The sequence below is a fragment of the Brassica oleracea genome, chromosome C6 (assembly GCF_000695525.1).
Source record: "Brassica oleracea var. oleracea cultivar TO1000 chromosome C6, BOL, whole genome shotgun sequence".
NCBI classification, from domain to species: domain Eukaryota; kingdom Viridiplantae; phylum Streptophyta; class Magnoliopsida; order Brassicales; family Brassicaceae; genus Brassica; species Brassica oleracea.
Genome location: NC_027753.1, coordinates 6,735,182 through 6,760,964, shown reverse-complemented (window position 1 = coordinate 6,760,964; position 25,783 = coordinate 6,735,182). Strand labels below are relative to the sequence as shown.

General features: G+C 33.3%; 3 protein-coding genes across 5 annotated transcripts; 1 reads left to right on the top strand and 2 right to left on the bottom strand.

Moving 5' to 3' along the window:
• Positions 1 to 5,124: 5,124 nt before the first annotated feature.
• LOC106299735 (ethylene-responsive transcription factor 4-like) lies at positions 5,125 to 5,733 on the top strand. The gene has a single exon (XM_013735766.1). It carries the CDS (start codon positions 5,128 to 5,130, stop codon positions 5,731 to 5,733), a length of 606 nt encoding a protein of 201 aa, XP_013591220.1. The 5' UTR covers positions 5,125 to 5,127.
• A 4,513-nt stretch (positions 5,734 to 10,246) lies between these two features.
• Positions 10,247 to 10,942, bottom strand: LOC106297339 (endonuclease V-like). Its single transcript, XM_013733599.1, has 4 exons — positions 10,881 to 10,942; positions 10,544 to 10,805; positions 10,407 to 10,469; positions 10,247 to 10,321 (listed from the first exon to the last, which is right to left on the bottom strand). Exons 1-4 carry the CDS (start codon positions 10,940 to 10,942, stop codon positions 10,247 to 10,249), a joined length of 462 nt encoding a protein of 153 aa, XP_013589053.1.
• Positions 10,943 to 11,976: 1,034 nt separating this feature from the next.
• LOC106300958 (serine/threonine-protein kinase 4) lies at positions 11,977 to 17,485 on the bottom strand. Of its 3 annotated transcripts, none has more exons than XM_013737249.1 (21): positions 17,355 to 17,453; positions 17,090 to 17,189; positions 16,403 to 16,459; positions 16,137 to 16,164; positions 15,933 to 16,055; positions 15,681 to 15,792; positions 15,539 to 15,576; positions 15,384 to 15,437; positions 14,959 to 15,027; positions 14,718 to 14,834; positions 14,519 to 14,587; positions 14,356 to 14,435; positions 14,042 to 14,170; positions 13,711 to 13,966; positions 13,538 to 13,630; positions 13,257 to 13,421; positions 13,054 to 13,166; positions 12,833 to 12,965; positions 12,583 to 12,710; positions 12,337 to 12,492; positions 11,977 to 12,249 (listed from the first exon to the last, which is right to left on the bottom strand). In XM_013737249.1, the coding sequence occupies exons 2-21, from the start codon at positions 17,182 to 17,184 to the stop codon at positions 12,210 to 12,212; spliced, it is 2,055 nt and encodes a 684-aa protein (XP_013592703.1). In that variant the 5' UTR covers positions 17,185 to 17,189; positions 17,355 to 17,453; the 3' UTR covers positions 11,977 to 12,209. The 3 variants fall into 3 exon arrangements, with proteins under 3 accessions (XP_013592703.1, XP_013592704.1, XP_013592702.1); XM_013737250.1 differs by having other exon boundaries at positions 12,833 to 12,962; XM_013737248.1 differs by having other exon boundaries at positions 13,711 to 14,170; positions 17,355 to 17,485.
• Positions 17,486 to 25,783: the final 8,298 nt, after the last annotated feature.

The following is a 25,783-nucleotide window of genomic DNA, read 5'->3' as shown; positions in this document are numbered from 1 at the left end:
CGGGAACCCGCCATGTTTTTGAGTTTAGTTTCGGCTGTTTAAGTAAATCGACAATAACTTTCTAACTGTGATGAATCTCGTGAATCCAAGACCACCATCGTGTTCCTCTCGACGAGACAAATCCGTAGCCACCGAAAACGCCTCAATCGGAGCCCGGACGAAGCCGTACGCGCCTCCAGAAGTTTCACCTCTGTGCACGCGTGAGATACACGCGCCGCCGTCGGACCACCGTCCTCCGCCGCAGATCCACCGTAGCCGCCGCCGCATCTCCGTCGTCACCGCCGGTGACCGACACCGGTGACTCGCCGGCGACTCGCGGGCTACTCCGTTAAATCCCGAGCTAGTTTAGTACTACCATTATGGAAAGTTTAGTTTCGAAACATGGATCCGTCTCTTTGAATCGAGTCTGTTTGAGAGTCTTGCTTGCTCATTATTGATATTAATTGTTAAACTGGAAATAGGATAATAGAGGATTCAACGGTTGATTGAATTGATTGATGTTAAGCATTGTTATATATATATATATAATTGAGTCCATGTGTTGAGATTGCGGGGCGCAGAAATGTCTGCGCTAGGCCGTGGGATTTGCGGGGTACAAAGACGTTTGTACTAGGCTGCATTGTTTGAGATTGCGGGGTACAGAAATATCTGTGCTAGGCCGTGGGATTTGCGGGGTACGAAGACGTTTGAACTAGGCCGCCTTGTTTGAGATTGCGGGGTGCAGAGATTTCTGCACTAGGCCGTGGATTTGCGGAGGGTACAGAGTGGACTACTGTATATACGACGCTTGTAGAATATATTCATATATATATATCCTTATGAAGGAAATGCGGTATGATATCATCGCATTGGTTGTAGCATGTCTAGTCCTCTAGACATATGTTGATTGTTCTGTGTGGTGTAATCGACACCGTGTTTGTTTCATGCTAGAGCTAGGCCTACATTTTAGTAGTGCTATGAACTCAGTCAGTGGTTTGCGGTTTAGCATCTCATACCTTACTGGGCGATTCCCCTGTCGCTCACCCCTCCTTCTTTCCCCTTTCAGGTGAAACCTACGAGCAAGAGTGATTATCCGACTGGTGTTATTGGGATTTTGGGCTTTTACTACTATCGAGCTTTGGACTTCTATCACTTTTATCGTTTTTATCACTTTTTGGCCTTTGGGCTTCTATCTATCGTTTATGATATTTCGTATTTCGGACTTTCGGTTTATGTCGAACTTTTTATTTTGGATGTTATCGTTATTGGGCCTTATGTCATCATATTGACTTTATATTATGATGAAGGATATTATTATTATTTTGGTTGTGTTATTCTTTTATTTTTCCGCTTTTATCTATTTATTATATTTCGAAAGTGACGGGTGTCACATTTTGGTATTAGAGCTATTTATTTATCGTAACATTTTATTAGGTAAATCGGGGTGTCACAAAATATTAGGCCAAAAATTAGTATTTAGCCCTGTTCGGAATTGCGCTAGGCGCTAGTCGGGCGTTCGATACGGGCCTAGCGCCTTGACGAAAAATCGGAGATTAATCGGGGAGTATGTGGAGCCTAGTTTTTAATGATTTTATTTAATTTAATATTTAAAATAAAATATAATATGTAAATATATATTATAATGTGATAATTTATGTATATTGAAATTCATATTAACATTTAAATTAATTAAATCCCATGTTAGTATACATATAGATATATATTTATATGATACAATTGTAAATATTCAAATCGATAAATCAAAATGATTTAACCGTTGAACCTATTGTAGACATTAGAATCACCTATTTAAGATTTATCAAAATATTTATATCACGTAGGAGAAAAAAAACAGTACAGTTTGTAGCAGCTATTATTAATTTATTGTATAGAAAAATCCAACAATAAATAAAGATTAAAATAAGAAAAAGATGTGCGAAATTAAAAAAAAAAAAGAGCTCTAACTACATCCCACATCGGAGAGCAAAACAAGAAGGAACATGTCACATTATCTATAAATATAGATGTTTCTCCTTCTCATAAGTTACAAGGTGGGCCTCCACAAAAGCCCAATACCTGTCGAAAGTGTTAAAATTAATCGGGAAAAATCGGTTAAAAACCCGATTAATCAACTTAGGCGGCCGGTTTATTGTGGTTCGATTAGGTGACCCGATTTGGTCCTAATCGCCACGGTACTCATGCGCCGAATGCCTAGGCGGCCGAGTTTTTGGCTAGGCGCCCGCGTTTTCGAACAGGGGTATTTAGTAGTACATTTTTCATGTGTTTTAAAAAAATGTGAATTTTTAAGGCCGGCTATGTGTACTACATACTATGTACTTGTCGAACACAATTTGACGAATGTGACACCATCTCATTGTGGTCATCACAAACTGCAAACAAAATAACTTAGTATCAATTGATAACGCACAAATAAAATATAGAGTACTCGTGCTAAAGAGCTACCAGCCTACCACTTGGCCTCGTCTAGTTAATACTAGCGTTATATGATATTATCTCCAGTGTAAAATTGTTGGAAATTTTATCATTATTTTAGTTAATTTAATATCCGGTGCATGCAAAAAGAAAAGGAGCTTTTTGAATTCGACGTTACAGTCGTGACTAAATAATTAAATATTACTTTCTCTGTTTTATAATGCAAATAATTTTGGTTAAAGATACAAAGATTAAAAAAATTATTATGTTTTAAAAAATATTGTATAATAAATAGGTTATATATAACTTAACTAATCAAAAATAAATTTATTTAATTTGATTGGTCACACTATATTCAATAAATGTAAAAATTACTTAAAAATATGAAAATTATTTACAACAAAATTTTTTTATCTTTTCCCTGCCTCCTCTCTTAATCGCAAGTCACGTCCCCATTTACCACGTGATCAATAGAAAGAAGTGGGACCCAGTGTTTGAGTTATTAAGGGAAGGGCGGCTGCTTTTGCTTACGTCACCGTGGGATCTGTCAAGCGCTCAACCCCCATTCAAGCGATTCCTTGAAACGGCTCCCGAGTGACCGTAGTGGGACCATTAAGACGTGAGTCTCACGCGAGCTACATTAAAACGCGGTTCCTGGGCCGCGCGTCCTCGTGATAGTGCCAAGTAGCCAAGTTTTCTCAACTTTTGATGAGCCGCTGCGTCGTTTTGTAGTTATTTAATGCCAGAATCTGCTTATCTTTAATAACCTGGATTGCATATGTATTTCCTGAATATGTAATTTATAGGACAGTTTTACCTTGTCCCAAAAAAAAAGGGGGGCAGTTTTACCTGTTCAGTTTCAGTAAACATGTCTTTATCATGTAATTAGATGCTTATGATCGTTGAAGTTCACAATTACACATTCGACTGACTAAGATTAATTTGCAAAAAAAAACCTAGAAAACAACCCCACTTATCGGTTGATGCAAAAAAATTGTAACTGCAACACATAGTATGTTTGAAGATGTATTTATTAAAGTATATTTTATCCATTTTACAAATTAACAACGTTCTAAAGATTGCTTACTTCAATTTTAGTATATATATTTTAAAAATATTCAGTTTTATCCAAGTATCTCAGCTTATAAACTAGAGAAAATGTTAGGTATTAATCAGTAAAAATATAAGAAAATATTATGTATTAATTAGTAAAAATATAAGAAATTATTATGCAATAATTAGTAAAAATATAAGAAATGTTTACATGTTCTCTTTATTTATGTGAAAAATCATAAATCGACACTTAATTATAACAAAAACAACTAGTAATGAAACACATCTAACATTTACTTTTATGATATCTTAGTATATTTTTTGTTACTTATAAATAAATTATTTCTTAATATATATATATATATATATATAATATTTTACCATTAAAAACTTTACATGCAACAAGGAAAACTATATAACAAAGCCATTTTAGTGATGATAAATGATTTCTTCAACTACAAAATACACATGAAAACTAATTAAATAAAACAAATCAAAAATCATTTTTTATAAAATGTATTTTACTGATATATTTATTGGATACTTATTCAGCTATGATTTCATTGCGACTAAGATTTAATATAAATAGTTGCATAAGAATAACATATATGGATATATATCGGTTCATCTAACTATCAAATCCGATAATTTTATTCAATACTATAGTTTTTACTGTCCTCAAATCCTACAAATGTATTTGGTATGATATTTTGTCGATGTATCCGACCAAATTATTTGATAAATATTTTTGTTACTGTTCTAACCATTAATTTTATTGGTATAAATTTTTTTTATCGTATCTAATAATTTGTTTTTTATAATAACTTTTGCCGTTATAGCCGCTAATTTATCCGGTGTGATAAAATTATTTTTATATAGTCGTATCCGACAACTTTCTTCGAAATAGAAAGTTTTTGTCGCTATAGTCTATAATTTTCAAATATAACCGAGTTTGTCGTTTATCGATAAATTATCCGGCTTAATGATGTTTTCCTTTTTAGTTATATCCGACAATTTTGTTCGATAAATGAATATTTTTCATCATGCCCTAGCTAAAAATATTTTTCATCATGATATAAATATATTTTGGTCATTGTATTTTTTTTTGAAAGATATATATATATATATATATATATATATATTTTTTTTTTGAAAGATATATTTGGTCATTGTGTTTACCAATTTTATTTGAGATAATAACCTTCATGTGGTAATGTGACATTGTAGCTTTAATATTCACATTTTACACAATAGGTTGGAATGTGGACACCCCAAATCATACCAATTTGCATTCCAAAACAAGTAACTTCAGTTGAAATGAGTAAAATATCAACTGTACTCATATCATATCTCGTCGAACGTACTGTGATTTGTGTAGTCCATGTTTAATTTTTTTTTAGAAAACCACGAGGTAGAAAATAAGAATCTTTAGTTAAAAAAAAATAAAATAAGAATCTTTGCAAGAAAAAGGCGTAAACACGTTGATATATGTAAGTGGATAATACAAACGACAAACCCAAAAAAACCGGTTCATTGTATAACCCATCTAAATGGTTTTGAAAGGTCCCTAAATGGAGTGTAGGCATTACTCTCCTCACACTATAAAAAGACAGCTTCTCTACTCATCACCACAAGAGTCTTTCACCGTTGTTCTTGATTACCATGACGAAGAGTGGTTCGAAACCAAACCCAAACCCTGTCGAGAACAATGCGGAAGAGATTCATTACAGAGGTGTGAGGAAGCGTCCATGGGGAAGATATGCAGCTGAGATCCGAGACCCGTTTAAGAGAATCAGGGTCTGGCTCGGTACCTTTGACACTGCTCAGCAGGCGGCGCGTGCCTACGACGCTGCAGCACGTGAGCTTCGCGGAGCGAACGCTAAGACGAATTTCCCGACACTTCTTGAGCTTCAATTGAAAGGCAGCGGTTACACTCGTGCTCCTAGAAAAAGCAGAACCGTCCACTCGGTCTCTCCCCTGGCGGCGAGACTTGCAGCACCTCCGCAGCTCAGGCTCAGCTTAGGCGGCAGTAGCGGCGGCGGCGCATGTTATCCTCAGGTTCCTGTTGCACGTCCTCTTGTTGCACGTCCTCTTGCTGCACGTCCTCCTGTTGCACGTCCTGTTTACTGCTGTAACATGACGGCTTGTGCTACGTGTGGGGCCGAGAGCGAGTCTGACTCGTCGTCTGTCCTTGAGTTCGAGGATGAAACTGACGAGAAACCTCAGCTGCTCAACCTGGACCTTAACTTCCCTCCTCCCGCGGAATAGGTCGCTTCTCCAGACAGTGCATGCGTCGGGTCTTCTAAATCAAGAGAAAGTGCGTTCTCCTATGATAGTATCTTTATTTTTATTTCTGTCTAAAAATTATATATTACCCGTTTTATAAGAATATCGTGATGGTTTAATAAGTTGACATGGGAAGATCGTAATGTATATAATATGAACGTGTAACAGAAGGTATATAAGACCATGGTTATCGCATAAGCGATCCTTAGTTTTTTTTTCTTTAAAAAAAAAAAAGAATTAAAAATGAGCCAATTGCGGATCGCTACGTGTCGGTGGGGCCTGCAAACAGTGCCAAACCCCCCAATTACCGATTCTTATTTGGTATTTGTTGGAAGTGGTTTTTAAAATTTTTGTGCGACCCACGCGTTAGTGGTTTTCACATTTTGTTAAAAAACTCCCTAAGTATCTAGGGACGTTGATGCTCTAAGCTTTTGTTATAATCTTTTTTTTTTTTTTTGCAAGGATAAGAAAAAGAAAAAATAATATAATTATTATAGTTACTTTTGGTCGTGCGGTCGTGTTACAAATACTTCTTAATAGTGATAATTACAGTTGTATTATTCTATCACTATTAAGTAGTTGTTAGTATCGTCGGCCTTGAAAACAATGGACCAATTAAGTGTTCTTCACTGCACACACGCCGGTCGTGGGAGGACCCCACTCTTTGGCTGCGGTGAGGAACACTTCTTTACGCCTATGTCATTTTCAAGGGCCCTACTGTTCACAGTTTGGTTTACCTTTTGACTTTCTGAGTTTAAAGAAATTAAATTAACTTAAAAGACTAATCCTACTAATTAAGAAGTTTGGAATGATTGAAACGATCACGTTTAAGGAGGTTAAGATGATGAGGCGGTTTCAAAATGAGAGACAAGGAAGTTGAGATCTGATTGGATTCTTGTCCCCAAATTTGGTATCAAAAACGTATAAGCAGTTAAGCACTATCGCTTAGATCCAACGGCCAGCGTCTTCATCATCATCATCATCATCATCATCTCCACGTGGATGAACATAGTATTTTATTTTTGGCTTTTTGGAATTAAAAAAGGATGAAGCTACAAAAACCAGTAGAGAAACATTTGCATTCTTATCACTATCAGTTCATTTTTCTCTTTGAAATATTACTAATATTTTACTATTAATGGTATGAGAGTGACGTTGTGTAAACACACAACCAGTCACGTTTTCTTTTTACTATTTAGGGTGTTCAGTTGTATTCGTTTTAGTTTCAAATGTGTAAGTTTAGTTTTCTTTTTGTTTTTTTTTCCTTATCAGCTGGTATCAATCAAGGTGATAAAACAATTTGTAACTTTTACTAGTAAAGTAAATTTGTAATTTCTCAAAAATCTGTTTAATTGTTGTTAATAAATATTTACATTTTTTTCATTTTCAAAATCGTTGATATAAAATTTTATTAAAACATTTTCAATAACCAAAAGACGGATGTATCAATAGAATAATAACAAAAAAAAAGAGGATAATAGCCTTAGAACAAGAATTAAGTTACATGAACCAGATACTTAAAACGACTAAGGAGAGCCCGTGATAGTGATAAACGAGTAGCTCACATCATCAGCAAACCAAAAATAGTAGAAGATCACAAGAGGTTTTCAACCCATTTTCTGTTATGGAGTGTTAATGCTCCACTAATGCCATTTATATACCACCTTTGATCATTATTGTTGTCACTGACTCAGAGAGGCGGAAAAATTAAGACGTTTAATATATGCACTTTTAAATTGAAATCAACTATTGTTTTACTTTTAGCAGTGACACAATTACAAAGCATAAATCATGTTTGCTAGCACAAATATGAGAAAAAAACAAAATGCGATTCATACTCCCTCCGTTTTTTATTTACATGACGTTTTAGAACTTTTTTTTTGTTTTGAAATAGTTGACGTTTTTCAGAAATCAATGCAAAATCTAATGGTAAATAACTTTACTTACCCTTGCATTGTTATTATATATTTCGGTCAACAATCTCAAGTTTCAAGTAGAACAACACGTACTCTATGTGTTTTATGAAAGATGGAAATTTCAAGCCAATTAACAGTTTAATAATTGAAGAAACAAATTAATAGTATTAGCACAGTTGTTATTTTTATTCCTTCGAACAACGAAATGATTAAGAAATAGAAATTGGAATCAGTTACATTTGACTAAATAGTGATGATAATAATGATTTACAATAAATTATTAGCATTGAAAATATAACGAAAAGGATAGAAAATGTATTGTATCAACTGCCTTAATCCACGTGAAAAGGTATTGAAGCACGGTTTTTGCAAAAAAGTAGTGGGGTCCATGCGTAAGAACCTTCCTCCCACCACCGATAATCATGTTTTAAGCAAAAAAAAAAGAACATGGGGGCCCACATAATGAAGGATTAGTTTGTTGAAATAAAAAATTTAAGTTGTAGATGAGGTAGGAGCAGACAAAAAGACTAATTATTAATTCAAAAGCGAGTCCCATAATAGTTATTAGTTTTTATTATTATCTTTTTGGATTTTCAGTTATGAAATACTTCTCCCTCCGTTCGATTATATATGACGTTTTAGAACCTTTCACGTGGATTAAGGCAGTTGATACTCCCTCTGTTTTTAAAAGATGCATATTCTAGACTTTTCACATATATTAAGAAAACTCATTAAATATGCATTGTTTTTTGTGAATAACAATTTTTCATAACTTTTAGCCAATAGAAATTCAATAAACACCATTAATTTTTTTGAAACTTACAATTTTTCATAAACTCATACATTGAAAAAGTAAAAAATGTATCTTTTTGAAACAATTTTTTTTTCCAGAACATACATCTTTTAGGAACGGAGGGAGTACAATACATTTTCTATCATTCTCGTTATATTTTCAATGCTGACAATTTATTGTAAATCATTATTATCATCACTATTTAGTCAAATGTAACTGAGTCCAATTTCTATTTCTTAATCATTTCGTGGTTCGAATGAATAAAAATAAAAACTGTGCTAATACTATTAATTTGTTTCTTCAATTATTAAACTGTTAATTAGCTTGAAATTTCCATCTTTCATAAAACACATAGAGTACGTGTTATTCTACTTGAAACTTGAGATTGTAGACCGAAATGTATAATAACAATGCAAGGGTAAGTAAAGTCGTTTACCATTAGATTTTGCATTGATTTCTAAAAAACGCCAACTATTTCAAAACAAAAAAAAGTTCTAAAACGTCTTGTAAATAAAAACGGAGGGAGTATATCTTATGTACAATAATGCGTCAAATATAATTGAAAAAAATGGGGCCCTAAGCCTAGGTTTCACTCCGCTCTGCCCAAGGACGCCCCTGGTTGTTGTCGATTGTTGTTTATTGAAATTGTGTGTCAGTTTCATTTCTTATCGCTAATTCTATAAATGGATACTTACAAGCTGAAGTTTAAAGTAGTTAAAAAAGAAGTTTAAATTAGTTACTGGTTATCGTTTGTTTCATTTTTTTTTTAATCTTCTTTGTCGTGGAACCAATTACTTAGGTTTTACAAGCTGGGTGTTCAAAAAAAAAAAGGTTTTACAAACTGTCACAAACATCTTTGTAAAACTTTTTATTCATTTCTTGAAATGATATATTTTTTTTTAGTAAAACAAATTTTACACTTAACAGAAATATATATTTTGTTTATTTCAAATGTGCATTCAAAGCCGTTTACGTTACAGATTTAGGCTACAATCCAAAAATAAATAGGTTTGCGTGAAGGAAGTGTAAAATATTTGCAATTGTACAAATGTCACGTGTAAAAACACGTGGTGATATCATATATGTGAAGGTGATAGACAATCACTCCAGACACGTTAGTTGAGAATTAACTTCAGTTTAATTGGGTCACACATACAAAGGTTCAGAGTGGTAACGCGCGGGATAAATGCGATGCGGTTTAAATAGTAACAAAAATGTATAAATATATAGGTATATATAGAAGTTTTTGTTATTGTTGACGGCGGTACGGTGCGGAGTGGTTGGTTACCATTCGAAGCCAAACTCTGTGTGTTTGTTTTGGTGCGGCCTCCAGTCACGTGGACGATAACGGCGGATACAAAACGGCGTTTTTGAACTCTGTGACTATATGGTTTTAATAAAGTAACATTAAGAAAACTCTCACTATGAACACCCGCAACAGATGGTTCTAAAATAGAGAGAGAGAGAGATGACTTTTACTGAAACTCGTGCCAAAGTTCGAGAGATTCATTTGAATGATGTCATTTTACCATTATTTCATTCTTGTTTTGTCATTTAAAAATTTAAATAAATCTTATATAATAAAGTTGGGTTTAGTCTCTCCTCATGAAGCCACCTCATCTCTTTGCATAGGGAATTTGTTGACACCTGTCATGTTCTCTTTAATAACTATCAAGTATCTAACTAAAAATCTAATGTTAGGCCTTTCAAATAATCTAACCCCAGAAAAATTACTAGCGAAAAATCGAACCGACTTAACTGTCTAATTTCTAAATCGAAACCGAACCTACATTTTGCAAGAACGTTTGTGTTTAGGTTCACCTCGTGGATGAAGAATCCCATTCCCATCAACCATCACTACCTTACAAAGAACAAAGAGAGAGACTTTCACAAACAAAGCAAACAGCAAAGACTAAAGAACAACGCAACACCACACAGCACAAAACCTGAGGATAGAAAGGATGATGATCATCCCTCATCTTCTCAAGAATCTGCAACAGAACCGGAACCTGTAACACGATAAAAAAAATCTAATCTTTCAATCTGAGACACTTAGTGAAGCAAATGAAAACGAAACACGAACCTCACGAAAGGCGAGAAACCCAAGAACATAAGGAACTTGGAGTCGGATTAGAGAGAGCTCATTGTGAACTACACGCAGAGAAGGGAGCTCGAGGACGACGAGACAAGCGCACGCCACTGAGGAATCGTCCTTGGAGAAGCTTATGTCCACACCTCCAACGTACTTAAGCGTCTCTGATCCTTGAGAATGTTCCGTTGATGAAGGTAACTTCCATGGGAAGTCATCGTGCGTGATCAGTTTCTTTTTCACCCGATCCTGTTCTCTGTAAAGAAGTCAAACGAATCTCTGAACTGTTTTGATTGATCTGAATCGAAGTAAAGTCTAATGCGACACCTACTCTGTCCAATTCTCTAGCTGATTTGAAGACGAAGACTCGCCTGAAGCTCCTTCTCCGTCCATTTCCGGCGATGTTCAGTCGCAGGAGACGACTGAGCTAACTCCATTTTACCCGAAATTTGAAAAATCGAATCGACTTAACCGTCTAATTTCTAAATCGAAACCGAACCTACATTTTGCCCGATGTTCAGGTTTCTCTTTTTCTCTTCACAACAAAATAGTGATGGTAAGTAAAAACCATAATTCAGTGTTTAATTATTTTAAAGATATAAATCAAACAACATATAGTTTTGAAGTCATATATTATATATATATTTCAATATTATTAGTATTTGCACTCTAATAATTTAAAATTCAAATTATAATTTACATTTTTTGTAAAAATAAATAAGATGAATTTTATATATTCAAATAGTAATATAATAGATTAAATATATTAAATTTATATAAGAAAACCCGGGCGTAGCCCGGGAAAACCACTAGTAATAAATATTATCATGAGATGTTTAAGAAGGTCATTTCGTTTTTGAGACTTTGACCATTTCTCTGGTCGAAAGGAACTGACTTACTTATCTACGTATTTCTTTTTTTGGTAACAAAAGATAACACTTCTGGTGTTAGCTCCGAACATTTTACAATATGATCAATTATTCCGTATCAAAATTATTTACACAGTTGTTCCCGAATTGATACCAAAAAGAAAAAAAAAACGTATCATGTTAAATTGTAAACCAAGGTATGCGATGGGATTTCATGAGCCTAAGGATCCCAAAATGGTAGGAATAGTGCCGGCCAACATCACAAAACTATTGTTGCCAGAATATATACATCATTCTCGGTGGGAGTTCAATACAAGAAACGTTATGTGATTTGGGGGCATAACGTAAGTGAGACATGGACATGATACCTTCGCTCACACCTCTCAAGGTAACCAAACCACCAACAATTATCTCTTGTTTTGCAGTAAGAGAAACACACAATATAAGGATATGAGGAAGAAGAGTGATATCATGAATGAGTTGACGAATAATGAGAGATAGATGAATGAATGGTAAAAGAGTGATTGCTTTGCACAGATAAAGGCAAGCCCTTAATTATACAACTAATAATATGCTTCCTCTCGAAAAAACAGGAAGGAATAATAAAAATAAAGATTAAAAAGATCCCAATAAAAAGAAAAAAAGAAAGGGGAAATTTTACTTAAAATTCATAATACCACCCATCTTCTGCTGAACAAATCAATTATACACATAAGTACCAAAATTCAATGCATCAACCAATGTCAAGACACACAAACACAAACACCAGTCTTATGTTCTCTCTCCATGTCTCAACTTGGGTTAAGATCACGTGATGTTTGGCCTAGCCATCTGCAAATACGAAGAACAAAAAAGTAAAGTTATCAATCTGATTTCGATTTTTGAGGAAGAATGTAATGCTCTTATCCTCAGCCAAACCTTGAGAATAAGAATCTTCCAAGTGGGCTAACGTTGGTATTGGAAGCAAACTCTTTGCTAGCTTGCTTTCTTTTGTTTTCTGCATCATTGTTCACTGTCTTACCGAACACACGGATCGCCATGTCTTGCACTTCTTTCACTGACACTTCCTTTGAACTGCATGACAATTTTCAAGGTATATTGACAAATAAGATGACTGATAAATCTATGCAACTGTGTGTTTCTTCTTTTTACAGCTTCCCTCACCTTCCCAACTGTTCAATCAGTTTGGCGATAAATGCTTCAGAAGAACCAGGCTTTTCTCGTTCCATCTTCACTAAGGCTCTCGAAACTCTATGTCCAACTGATCCTTTTGAAGTGTCACCCCCAACAGCCTACATCATTGGCAGCTTTTCTCAAAATACGAAAAAAAATTTCTCCAAATCGAAGCAAACTCTTAACTTATTGAGAGAAGGAAGATTGCCCAATGTTCGTCGATTAGAGATAAGGAACTCACCTCCTTCAGGGATGGTAAGAGCAATAGTGACAATGATGCAGATAATGATGCCAATTCAGACTCATCTTCATCATCACTCACTTGTTGCGATCTTATGAGTGGTTTTTGTTTCTCAGAATCATCGCGGGAACTTCTGCAACGTAATTATTTCAGGTCAGAAATAAAATGAAAAAACCTGTGATCAGCTGAAAGCTTACTGTATACTTTACACAAAAACTAACCTCAAATGATCCGAACTATCTTTTTCTTGTTCCCTTCTTTTGTTAACCTTCCCATTACCAAGTCTTTCCCTAGCATTGCCCCTTCTGAAACCTGCTTCAAGTGCTACCTTTGCCTGTAAGAAGAAGGTACAACGAATTGAATGAATGAGCAAGAACACTGGAGACAACTCAAAAGAGAAAAGTATTAATCAAGGTTAAGCAACCTCTGCAAGATTTGCTATGCTATCTTCAGAGGCACTTGAACTTCTTTCTTGAAGCCCTAATCTTGATTTTGGTGTTCGAGGTGATCCAGAATCATCATTCTGCCCACGGACAACAACCGTTCCACTTGTAGAAGCATCATCAAAAGATGTATACCTGCTGGTAGACTACACAAAGCTGTAATTAGACATTAGACATAATAGTTGTTGGAACTGCAAGACAGGGACCAAGGTAGAGCATACAGACTTGATCTTAAGAAAAAAGGAGAAAGAATTTCCAATACCCCAGAGCTTAGATCACGAAATACTGAAGATGATTGAGAGCTTCTGGGAGATCTTATGACAACAGTTCCAGAACCACTGAGTGATGAATCATCCTAAAATTCAGAATGACCAGGATGAGACAGTGTATGATATATACCGAGTAACGTGAACCACAAGAGGCAAAGGATCTTACCTCTTCTTGACCGTCATTCTGATAGGAATCTCTTTTAAGAAAACCTCCTTCAGAGATTTCGGGGACTACAGCACCAGAAGTGGAAGACAATTGACTAGCACTGGCTCGTGATGATTTTTGAAAACTCTGATCAGAAGTAACTTCTTGGCGCCTTTCCCTAGATTGAGGAGGTTTCAAAGCTCGAACAGTTCCAGCACTCTGAGAACCCCCAATGCTAAAATCCCACCCGGCATTTTTGATTGTTCTTCCCTGAAAACTGTAACTACAAGTTCTCAACATGGTGATAACAAGAAATAGAGAAGAAATCCCAAGAGAAGACCATTGATCCAACCTAGTTCCAGAAGTTCCATGGCCTCTGTCATCTCTAGCCACTCTAACAGTCCCAGATGATTCAGCCGGAGATTTCGGATCACGTGTTGGACTATCTTCGTCCTCTTTTACTTGGTACTTTGGCCGCTCCCTTCAAACAAAATAAAAAGACCGCATAAGAATTCTTCTGTTCTGTTATTTCTTTTGGCATAAAGCAGACAGGTAAAAAGGAACAAAGTGGAAAACCATCTACATATCAAAACCGCATATGAATTGTCACACAACCAAATTAGCGGAGAAATAAATCAACACGGATGACGAGAACAAGCATCACACCTTATTCTCTCCAGAAGTTTCGGGCTTTTCCTAGCACTCTTTATAAATCTATGTTTGAGAAGTTCTTTGGCACTTGGTCTCTGAAAGTACAAAGGAAGAGTTGCATGAGAGATCTTGGTACGCCGTTTCTGGCAATAAAGAGCAGAGAATGCACTACAAATACCTCAGCAGGAGCCTTTTTCAAGCAAAATGAAACAAATTCCTTCAAAGGACGAGAAAAATGCTCATCTAACTGTGGAGGAAATAAAAAAAAAACGTTAAATATCGCAATCAAGACATGGAATTATCAAGTTTCCTCTAGAAAATGATGCATTCCAACCATCTAACAGGCTACTGTCGTGCCAAAATAAGAATTATGAAACCTGAGGAGGGCTTTCCCGGGGAATGATAAAAAGCACTCTCATAGGATGAAGGTCAGCAAGGGGAGGTTCTCCTTTTGCCATCTCAATCATTGTTATTCCGAGAGACCATATATCTGCCTGGAAACGATTTACCAATCCGACAACAGAACAGAGAAAAGATCAGAAAGGATACAAACATGTAAAGTCAGGACATATACACAAAATTGGGTTAGCTATAAGAAGTAAAGAAGATGCAAGATACCTTCTCATTATACCCTTCTGAATTCTGAATCACTTCTGGTGCCATCCAAAACGGTGTTCCTACAAATGTCTGTCAATTTTATATTATTAGTAAATGCAGCACAAATAGTTGTATAATAACACTTAACTATCACAGGGGAGAGCTACACATAATAAAGTTAGATCCTTCAGCTTTCATGGGATCACGTATGAGATAAAATTATTAACATGTTCGAACATTGGAATCACAAGACTTGGAAAACGTGCACAAAATTATGTGACGTAGTCCATCTAAAAGTGCACAAAGCCACAGCGATAAGGGTAGAAAAGTGAATGGAAAGCCTATTTAAAGAGAATTCTAATTCCTCGAACAATAAGCACTATAGATGATGAAGAAAGAAACACGATACTGAACCAGGAGTTTCATTAGCATAATAAGATAAGCACCTTTCTCCTTGAAATTGTCCGGGTTAATTGTGCAGATACACCAAAATCCGCAACCTGAGTTGTGAAAGAAGTTGGCGATCAGCAGTGCAACTAAACCACTCGGACATATAAGAAACTTACGAATTTAATGAATTAAGTTTCAGAAGAGAGCATACCTTAACATCTCCATTCTCGGACAACAAAATATTAGCGGCTGCAAAATAGGAAAAAGAAAACAATTTTTATGCAATAAGCGATAAGAACACAGTTGGATCAAGAAAAGTCAGAAGAATTTTAAATATATTAGCAGAGCAAAACCTTTGATATCTCTGTGGATCTTTCCTTCAGTGTGGAGATATTCAACAGCATGAAGTAGATCCCGCGTAATACAAGCAATTGAAATTTCATCCAATGGATGCCCTGGTTGTAGCTACACTCGTAAATCGCAATATTGTTAAAGAGGATTATAATTTGCACCAACAAGTATAGAGTAAGAACTCCACAGAGATGTGTGCATCACCATACAAACAATTATATTTCTCAACTCTGCGAGGAAGTGAAATAACGTACCAGGTCAGCAACTGAGCCACCAGCCATATATTCCATGATGATCCATAACTTGGTCTGGTGGAGGTAAGAACCATAGTATTCGGTAATGTATGGGCAACGGCATTGTGACAATACTGAAATTTCCTGCGGTTAATAACAGAACGTGAACATGACGAGCTTGCATTGCTAATAATTACCAAAAATTTAAGTTAATCCAAGAAATACCTTCTGTATATCTTCAATCTCGTCTTCTCTGCCAGATATGAAGTATAAGGTCTAGTTAGGAAAGGGCTCAAAAGTATAGCTATCTCTCACAGAAGAAATCAAGTATCAATTAATGCCTTTGAGAACCGCAAAACACTAGCATATACAAGATTGCGGATACCAACGTTCAATTTTACTAGAGAGCGAAAAGAGTAATATCCAAAAGCATAAGTGAAGACTACATAGATGATAGCGAGAAAAATCGTATTGAGAACGCAGATACTTACGATTCTTCGAGATCAATAACTTTAATGGCAACTTCTTTGTTAAGTTCCGAATCAAACCTGAGAAGCAGATGCAAAAGCTCAACATAAGAATAAGGCAGATACACTGTTTCTAGTCAGTACTGATATGAAAGAGAGAAAATTAATGCCACTCAGATTCTCCTAGAAACAAGGTTGGAATGAATAATATATATATATATATAGATATATATATATTCCACAAAGATTCAGCTCTTTCAGATGATATCATCAAATCACCCAACCCTCAGTGTCTTTCTAGCAAGAAAACTGAAAACATAGAGGAACAGATAAAAGAATACCAGAAAAGCAGCATATGTCAGGTGAAAGCACATCTATCAGTACCATTCTAGTCTTGCCAGGGAAAGAAGCAATGGCAGCAGGACATAGAGAATTACATAATGAGCGTAATTACATTTCAATATAGTTAGATAAGTACCCCTGTCAGCATTTATATCTATGTTCACCAAGGGGTTACTGTGTGGTACGGGTACATGGCACAAAAAAAAAAGAGCATATTCAGATGAAAACGCAGGTATCAGTAACACTCTATTCTTTCCAGGGAAAGAGGAGGCAATGAGAGCAGAAGTACCCCCTTCCCCTCACCAAAAAAAAGAGCCTCCTTTGTAGGTATAAGAAGATCATCATCATCTTAAGAAGTCAGAAACTTACGCTTTGTAGACATCACCAAAGGATCCTCTCCCGATTAACTCAACCTGGCTAAATCTGGCCCCAGCTGCCTCTTGCAAACCCGCAACACCATCCATTTCCACTGCAGATTTACGATTAGATTCCTCAGACTGCGTAAACTATATTATACAGCGAAATCCCTAACTAGACTTGAGATCTATCATCATTACTAAAGTTTGATGATCTATTCAATTGAAAATTTCCTTCGATTACGTTAGTCAAAATCGAGGATCGCATTCCAGATTACCTGATGGTTAGACGATGTCGCTCGAATATAATTATACAGATCTTCTTCCTTTTTCTCTCTCCCGAGCACCAAGGAGAGATCGAGAAGAAGAACTACTCCTCCTCGATTTGATTTCTTTGAATAACAACTTCAATGACCCGACCCGACTAAGTCGACTTGACTTATCGCAGGCCAGACCTACTCTTAGTGGGCCGGGCCATAAGGTAGCCTTAATCCAATCCAGAGCAATCAATATTTTTGTTTAGGACCGCTCGTTAAGATTGGGTCTCCAGGAAGCAGCAGGAAAACAAAAGATCGATTGTGAAGTGGAGAGATATTATGCTTCCACACATAAAATCATTGCTATTCTTCCACACACAAAAAACACAGCAACAGAGATTTTCCTTCGTTAAAATCTTTTGTGTCATTTTTTTGTTAGCCTTATACTATACAAATGTCGTAGATTACAATCAAGTATCACTACCATTATGATTATTGAAAATTTGGAAAAAAGATATTAGCAAAAAAAAAATTAGAAAAGAAATTCCTTAACATGTACAATTATGACTTGTTCTTTCTTTTTATCATTTATGTTAATAAGATTTTTTTTCATTTATATGATGGTTTACTTTCTCTATGCTCTCTATGGAATCCATGTCTCATCTAGAGGAGTTCATGTCTCAGCAACATGAATTTGAACTCTTATATTTTTTTTACATGAAGAATAAATGACAAGAAGATACTTATTGTGGACTTATATGGATGAACATAAAATTTTTAGTCGCTATATCAAAGAAATATATCTAAATTCTTCATGCAAACCGGTGGACCCTTTATTTTACCTACATTGGCTGTTACATTCCGATCCATACCACCTCAAATTTGAGTAATAGAATATCCGTTCGTTATCAAAAAAAAAAACCTTGCATTCCTACATTCGTCACACACCAAATCCAGCGAATCCAAGTAAGTTATTGACTTGATAGTCAACACCACTTGAACATTTCTTTCTTCATTGTTCTATAGCTTGATCGGTTGAAACTACTTTTAAGTTTGTGTATTTTCTTTTTTTCATTGCTTTTATTCTTTGTGGGATATTATATAATATCAAAAAATTTAAGTAAATATTTTTTGATCACAAAATAAAATCTAATATTTGCAGGATAAGTTATGGCATAACAAAAATTTAATGCAAATAAAACATTAACAATATGACATATTTCACCAAGATGTATTACTTTACAAATAAAATAAGGTAAAAGACATATTAAATTTCATGAATGTCTAATCTTCATATGAATATTTAGTATATTTATTATCTTCTTCTCAATTTGTTGTTTTTTTTTTTTTTTTTTTGGTAAAATTCTCAATTTGTTGTTATTAGAAACAAAATCAATCAAATAGATAGCACAAACATACATAAATTATCTACAAAAGAACATATTTCATCAACGGTTGTGACAAATTCATACATTTATTCTTGTATCCTGTAATTTTTATTTGAACCAGAATTACTTAAGAAAATAAGAAACAATAAAGTGAAAGGCGTACTAAATTTCAGGAATGTTTAATTTTAATATGAATATTTAATCTATTTATGTATTTCCTCTACTATGTATATTATAACAAAATCAATCAAATAAATAACAAAACATACACAAATTATCTATTTCCAAAGAAAATATTTCATCAACGGTTGAAATATATTTATGCATTTGTTCTTGTATCACTTAAGAAAATAAAAATAATAAAGTGAAAGACATACTAAATTTCATGAATGTTTAATTTTCATATGAATATTTGATATATTTATTATTTCCCTCTGACTTTGTTGTTATTAGAAACAAAATCAATCAAATAGATAACAAAAGCATACCTAAATTATCCATTTCTACATAATATATTTCATCAACGGTTGCGATAGAATCATGTATTTGTTCTTGTATCCTCTATATATATTTTTAAAAAATTGTACTTCATCAACGGTTGCGATACAATCATGAATTTGTTCTTTATCAATTTAAACTCATTTGTTTTTTTGTCTCGTAGCTATCATTGATCAAAATCAAGTCGACAAAAAAAAGACAACTCCTTGCTAAATAAAAAAGGAGATTTGGCCAGTGTACACATATGTGATCCTATTGGACTAACATTTACTTATACATGAATTTTACTTGTAACTAAGATTTGAAATTTCAACATTAGTACATTTGGTTTTGAATTTATTATTCAACAACAATGTGTTTGTTGTTTTACATCTCTATGAATCATTTATGTAATGTATCAAATATGAAAATAACTTGATCTTTTCTACTCTATTAGCTTTAAAAATATTCATGTAATAAAATTATAATATACATTAATAAAATATTTTATGTAAATTGGATAGTTGTTTTTAGCTTATTTATTTAGTTCATAGTAAAATGGTTACTTGTTTTTATGGATGTAAAATCACCATATAATCCCCTGTATATTAATAGAAAAACATTTTAAAAATTATAACATGTAGTTCGTACTAATTAAAAAAGTGCTCTGCTGAGTTGTCACGTAATTAGAATGTTAATTTTGCTTACGTGACGGTTTAAGAATCAATTGAAAATTTTGTTAGTCCAAAATTAAATTGTTAGGAAATGTTAGGGAAAAACATTCTATCATTTTTGTTTAATTATTTATTTTTAAAATAAATTACACAATTATATTAATCATATAATAAAAATTTAGATTTTTTTTTATATGTTGTATTTTGAATTTTTCAAAATGAGTATAAATTACTAAAACTGTCTCACACAAACTTTTGTGATCAAGGTTTAATTTTTTTTTCTATAATAAGATACAATGATTATAAAATCATATGGATAAATAATTTTATTTTAATAGGTGTTTATGTGTTATATATATATACATATATATTTCATATAGTTTAAATTAAAATATACATCATATGAAAATACATACTTATATTTTGATATATGTGTTGAACATATATTGAAAAGTTAATATTTTAATTTTGAAATCTTCATTGTTTTTTTTTAAAATGATTATAAATTATTGAAACCACTAAACATTTCACATTAAAAAAAAACCTTTGGTGTAAAATTTTGTTACACAAATATGCAAATAATCATAAAATCATATGAGTAGAAACCTCATTTAATAAATATCCTTATTAAAAGTATACTATATATCTACGTTAATATCATTTAAATTTAATTAAATATCATATACGATAGATAATATTGATTGTTTTGATTTATTATCCTAAAATGATTGCGAATCAACAAGAGCGGTCTTTTGATTTATATGCGCACGCCAATTTATTACATAATAGTAATTTATTTCTTAGTTATTTAATATATAATTATTATTATATTATTTCATAATATCCAGAAAAAGATAAATAAGTAATCAATATAAAATATTTATTCTGCACAAGGGCGCATATCTTAACTTAAGTATGTATCTCTTTAATAATTTTAAATCTTAAACATTTTCTAAATCTCAGGCCAAAACAAAATAACGAAATGAGAATAAACTCAAAAATCAATATTTATATCGAGCACTAACCAAAATGAAAAAAAAAACAATACAAAAATGAGAGAAATATTGAAGAAGATAGGATTGACACGTGAGCGTAAACTTCTCATAACCATAATTAACTTTTAAATTGCTAAATCATGATATAAAGCTGAGCTGACATAGTTTCATTGTAACTAAATAGTAGGCCTGAGATTCTTCAGCTTAAACATTAGGTTCTTATGCGATAAGTGATTTTTTGACCAAAAATATTTTAAAAAATGAAATCAGCTCAGCAGTAAACAAATTATGTAATTAACAAAAAAAATTTAAAAAAAATATTTAAGGGCCAAAATTATTAATTCGATCAAGAATATAAATTTTATTTTTTTCATACTATATTTCTTAAATAATTTTCATATAAATTCACCCTCCGCAAGGTGCATGTCTTATCCTAGTAGTAACTAAAAACAATATTTTTTTAAAAAAATACTAGGGTTCCGAATTGTAAAAGCAGTTCAAGCAGGACAGATCAAGTCTATCATGCAGATCAAACATGACAAGTGCAAATCAAGTGGATCATGCAGGAGACATGCATATCAAGCAGGACAAGTTACTTTTGAAGTTATAAATGGCAAAAGCAGTTAAAAATGCACATCATATATTTAAACAATAAAAATTACACCAAAATATCAACATATAATATAAATAATACATAACAAAGATAAACTAATTTATTGAAAAATATTTAGATTTTCCCATAACATATCTGCAATATTAAACTAGTGTTTCAAAAACCGGACCGGCCGATCGAACCGGTCCAACCGTGACTCAGTGAAAAAGCCGAGTCTTGTTCGGTTTAAAACGTGGATTTCAGAAAAACAAGTAAAACCGGCTAAAAACCGATAAAACCAGTGAACATGTTCAATTTCAAAACCTGGTTTTAAAAAATCAACATAGAATTAATGTACTTTCAATTATTATTAAATTTAATATTTAATAGTTAATGTTTAACTATCACTATTTAACTAATTTTCTCTTTAATTTTATTTTCTTAAGAAAGAATGTAAAAAATTCCTTTTTGGTTCTCATATACTATTCTTATTTTGTTATATTCATAAAATTTAAGACTTCAATTGTAAGAATAAATAAATATGGTAATTTGAACTGTTAATTATTTGGTTTTTATCAATTTCAATTTACATAATATTTTCTTGTTTATTATATAGCTAGATTTATACTTATTGTATATATATATATATATATATATATATATAAATATTTAATTTTTTTAAAATAAAAAACCCGGTTGATGATTATATATTTAAAAATATCTAATACATATATTCCATGTAATGTATGTGGTTTCTACGAAAGCTTCGTTGTTATTAAACTCTGTGGTTCTAAATTTGAAGCCTCATAAATATTAGTCATTTTTTACATGCATATATTATTGATAAAACAATAAAAACATTAATTCTACTATATGTTGACAAGAAAAAAAAGAATTAAATCTACTGTATTTGTATTTGATAAGTGAAGTTACTTAATAATGAGAAATAAGAGAGAAGAGTATAATAGTTTTTTAAAATTTAATTTGTAGAAAAATCTTTTATCGGTTAGAAGAGAGAGACAATGGGTGATTTTATTGGTTAGAAGAGAGAGACAATGGGTGATAAGTGAAGCCTCAATGTGGTTTTTTTTTTGCAAATTAATCCGCGAACTCAAAAATCTACGGGTCAACCCTCCAAGTGCCATTCAAACCGCAATATAACTCTCGACCGTATTTATGTGTATTTGACTATGTATAATTTTAACATTTTTTCAATACTAGGTCGTTTTGACGCTAATTTTTTAATAAAAAACATTTGTTGAACTCGTGGTTTGAAATTTGAACCTTAAATACCATGTGCATGCTATATAACCATCTCGGCCAACAAATATATTTGTTTACTTAACAAACGCAATATATAGATTTCTAAAACGAAATGACCTTGTTTTTCTCGAACATGAGAGCTTGCGTAAATGCACAATGAAGGTGGGGTTCAACAAATTTTTTCATTAAAAAATTAGCGCCAAAACGACCTAGTATTGAAAAAATGTTAAAATTATACACAGTCAAATACACATAAATATGGCTGAGGGTTATATTACCGTTTGACTAGCACTTGGAGGGTTGACCCGTGGGTTTTTGAGTTCGCGGATTAATTTGCAAAAAAAACCCACATTGAGGGTTTTTTTGCAGAAAACTCTTTTATTTAACGGATATCATCTGCCCTTGTACTGCCCCTCTCGTTCATAACCTAGGTTTCGACCCATCGCCGCCTTCCATGCTAATTGGTGGGAGCGACTGAGCTTGAGAGGCGAATTAAGAGGTTATTAATAATTGTGCCACAAGCAATAATGAAACAACTAATGGATGAATTTTCTTGGTCCATTAAGCCCACCGTATAATTGATCGAAAGAGGAAGGGTTATTTTTTCCTCCTTTTTAACTCATGTTTTTACTTTTAGATTTTACCTTTTAAATTTTTCTTCTCGAAGTGAAATGCAAGTTAATTATTATTATTATTATTATTATTTTTTTTTTAATAATAAATATATATTATAATTTTCATCCCAGAAGGACATCGGACTACAACATTTTCCGATTCACCGGAGAAACATGAACCCTAGTTTACAAGTGACTTGGCTAAGCAAAATACACAGATTACATAACAAAGAGGAATTTAGGTTGAGGGAAAGAAGACTGAGAGAGCATGCTCCCTCCTCCGTTGACACCGCAGCCACCAAATCCAGATTCCGACGACTTCTCATGACGGGGGTGTCGAGGCCCGCCAGATCCACCGCCAGTCACTATCAACGGAATCACCCACGAAGCGTCCCGCGGCCACAAACGCCGCCTTCAGATGAAGAATGGCTCCAAAAACCCTAATTGCCACTTTCTGTAACCGCTTCGCCACCTCACAGATCCGAGAAGTTCCGTGCTCCTCCGCTCTTGTCGACGAGGAAAGGAAGAAAAGTGAGCCGGCGAAATTCAGGACAAAAGGGAACCGCCATCCCATTTGTGAGATCCACCGACACCGCAGAAACAAACCCTCCCCTCGGAGCCTAACCCCAGCACCGATGACAAACACGCGGTTCCGGTTGGGTCACCGTCGTCCTCAAACAGCGTACGCCAACCTTTAACCGACGAGTCACCAGAGCGGCGGAGTTCTTAGGGGCTTCCGCTACAGAGAGCCCACCCGAGTCGCCGAGAGAGAGAGGGGCACCTCCTAGTAGACCGAATCTTGCTTAATCCGTCTCGTAGAGCAAATTCCGATGGGGGAGAGGTCACGGTGAGCACCGACGGAGACGCCGGAGATTCGCGTAACCTCCGCCCCTTACGAACGCGTTTTGGAAATTAGAGAGAAAGTAAACAGTAGCGCGTATTGAAGAATTAGTTGGTTGATTCCATTAATTCTATTCCATTCCATTAAAGCGACTTTTATTGAAGAATTAGTATGGTGATCATCGGGTTGAGCAGTACAAAATGATTAAAGCGACTTTTATTGAAGAATTAGTTGGTTTTATCAATAGGCTCAACAAAATTAGAAACTTTAAAATATATTTAAATATACAATTAACTTGTAGAGCATATGGATATATATATAACTAATTTAAAATTATACTAGATTTTCATCTGCGTTTTTAAAGCGCTAACATTTTATGTTGATCATTTTGATAAAATATACATGAATCTATAACTTTTATTTATTTTTTTAAAGTTCTTATATTATGATGTTTGAAATGTTTGAATTTCAATCAGTGTTTTTATATCTGACCCAGACTTATGGTCAAACAAATAGACCCGATGATCTATATATAACATTTATATAGTATATGTTAAGATATAAAGTTTGTTAATATTATTTATTTCCTAAATTTATCTAAATTTGTATATAAATATACATATATGAGAATCAAAATAGTATAATTTGTCTATTTAGACCCATACTCCATTATTTTAATTGATTTTTATTTTTTAAAAATTGGATATAATTTTAATGATTAAAAATATATTTGATAATATTTTGCTGAGGAATATAATTTTGTTTTGAAAAATTCCAAAAAAGTAGTATCATGATGAATGATATTGAAATAATGATGTTATGTGAAAAATGATAAGAAAACAATTATTAGTTAATATTGATAATTTATCACAATAATGATTTGAAGTTGATATTTTGATGATGATAATATTATCATGACGTTGATAAGATGATAATGAATCTAGCAAACAAACAAATAATATTTATAGGTTGAGAGATGATACTGTTCAGGTTTTCTTTAAGATTCTAACTAAATTTTTATCAAAGTAAAATACATAGATGACAGCTGTGTGTTAAGTTTTGGTCTCTTAGAATGCAACTGAATTACAATTTTTTAGAAAGGAACGATGTAGAAGGTTGATTCCATTAATTCTACATATTTGTTTTTACCATACTATTAATGGAATGGAATTGTCATTCCACCGATGCCAAATAAAATTTAATAAAATACAAAAAAAAATTATTCCATAATAAATTTGTTCATTCCATTTATTTTTATTCCATTAATTTCATATTAGTTTACCAGTTACAATTAACTAGGATAAGACCTGCGTGTTGCGCATGATGAATTTATTTGTATATATTATCGATAATTGTTTTATTTATTTATTTATTTTATTTATACGTATACAATATTTTTTGTTGTTATTATATAATTTATTTCCGATGGACGGACCTAGGGGTGTTCAATCCGGCAAAATCGAACCAATTAAAACCGAACCGAACCGAATTAGAGAAAGAGGGTTTGGACATGGTAAATACCAAATATACCGAATGGATGTCAGTTTTGAAAACCGCGGTATATGGATATGGTTTGGTATATAAACCGATCAAACCTAATAAACCG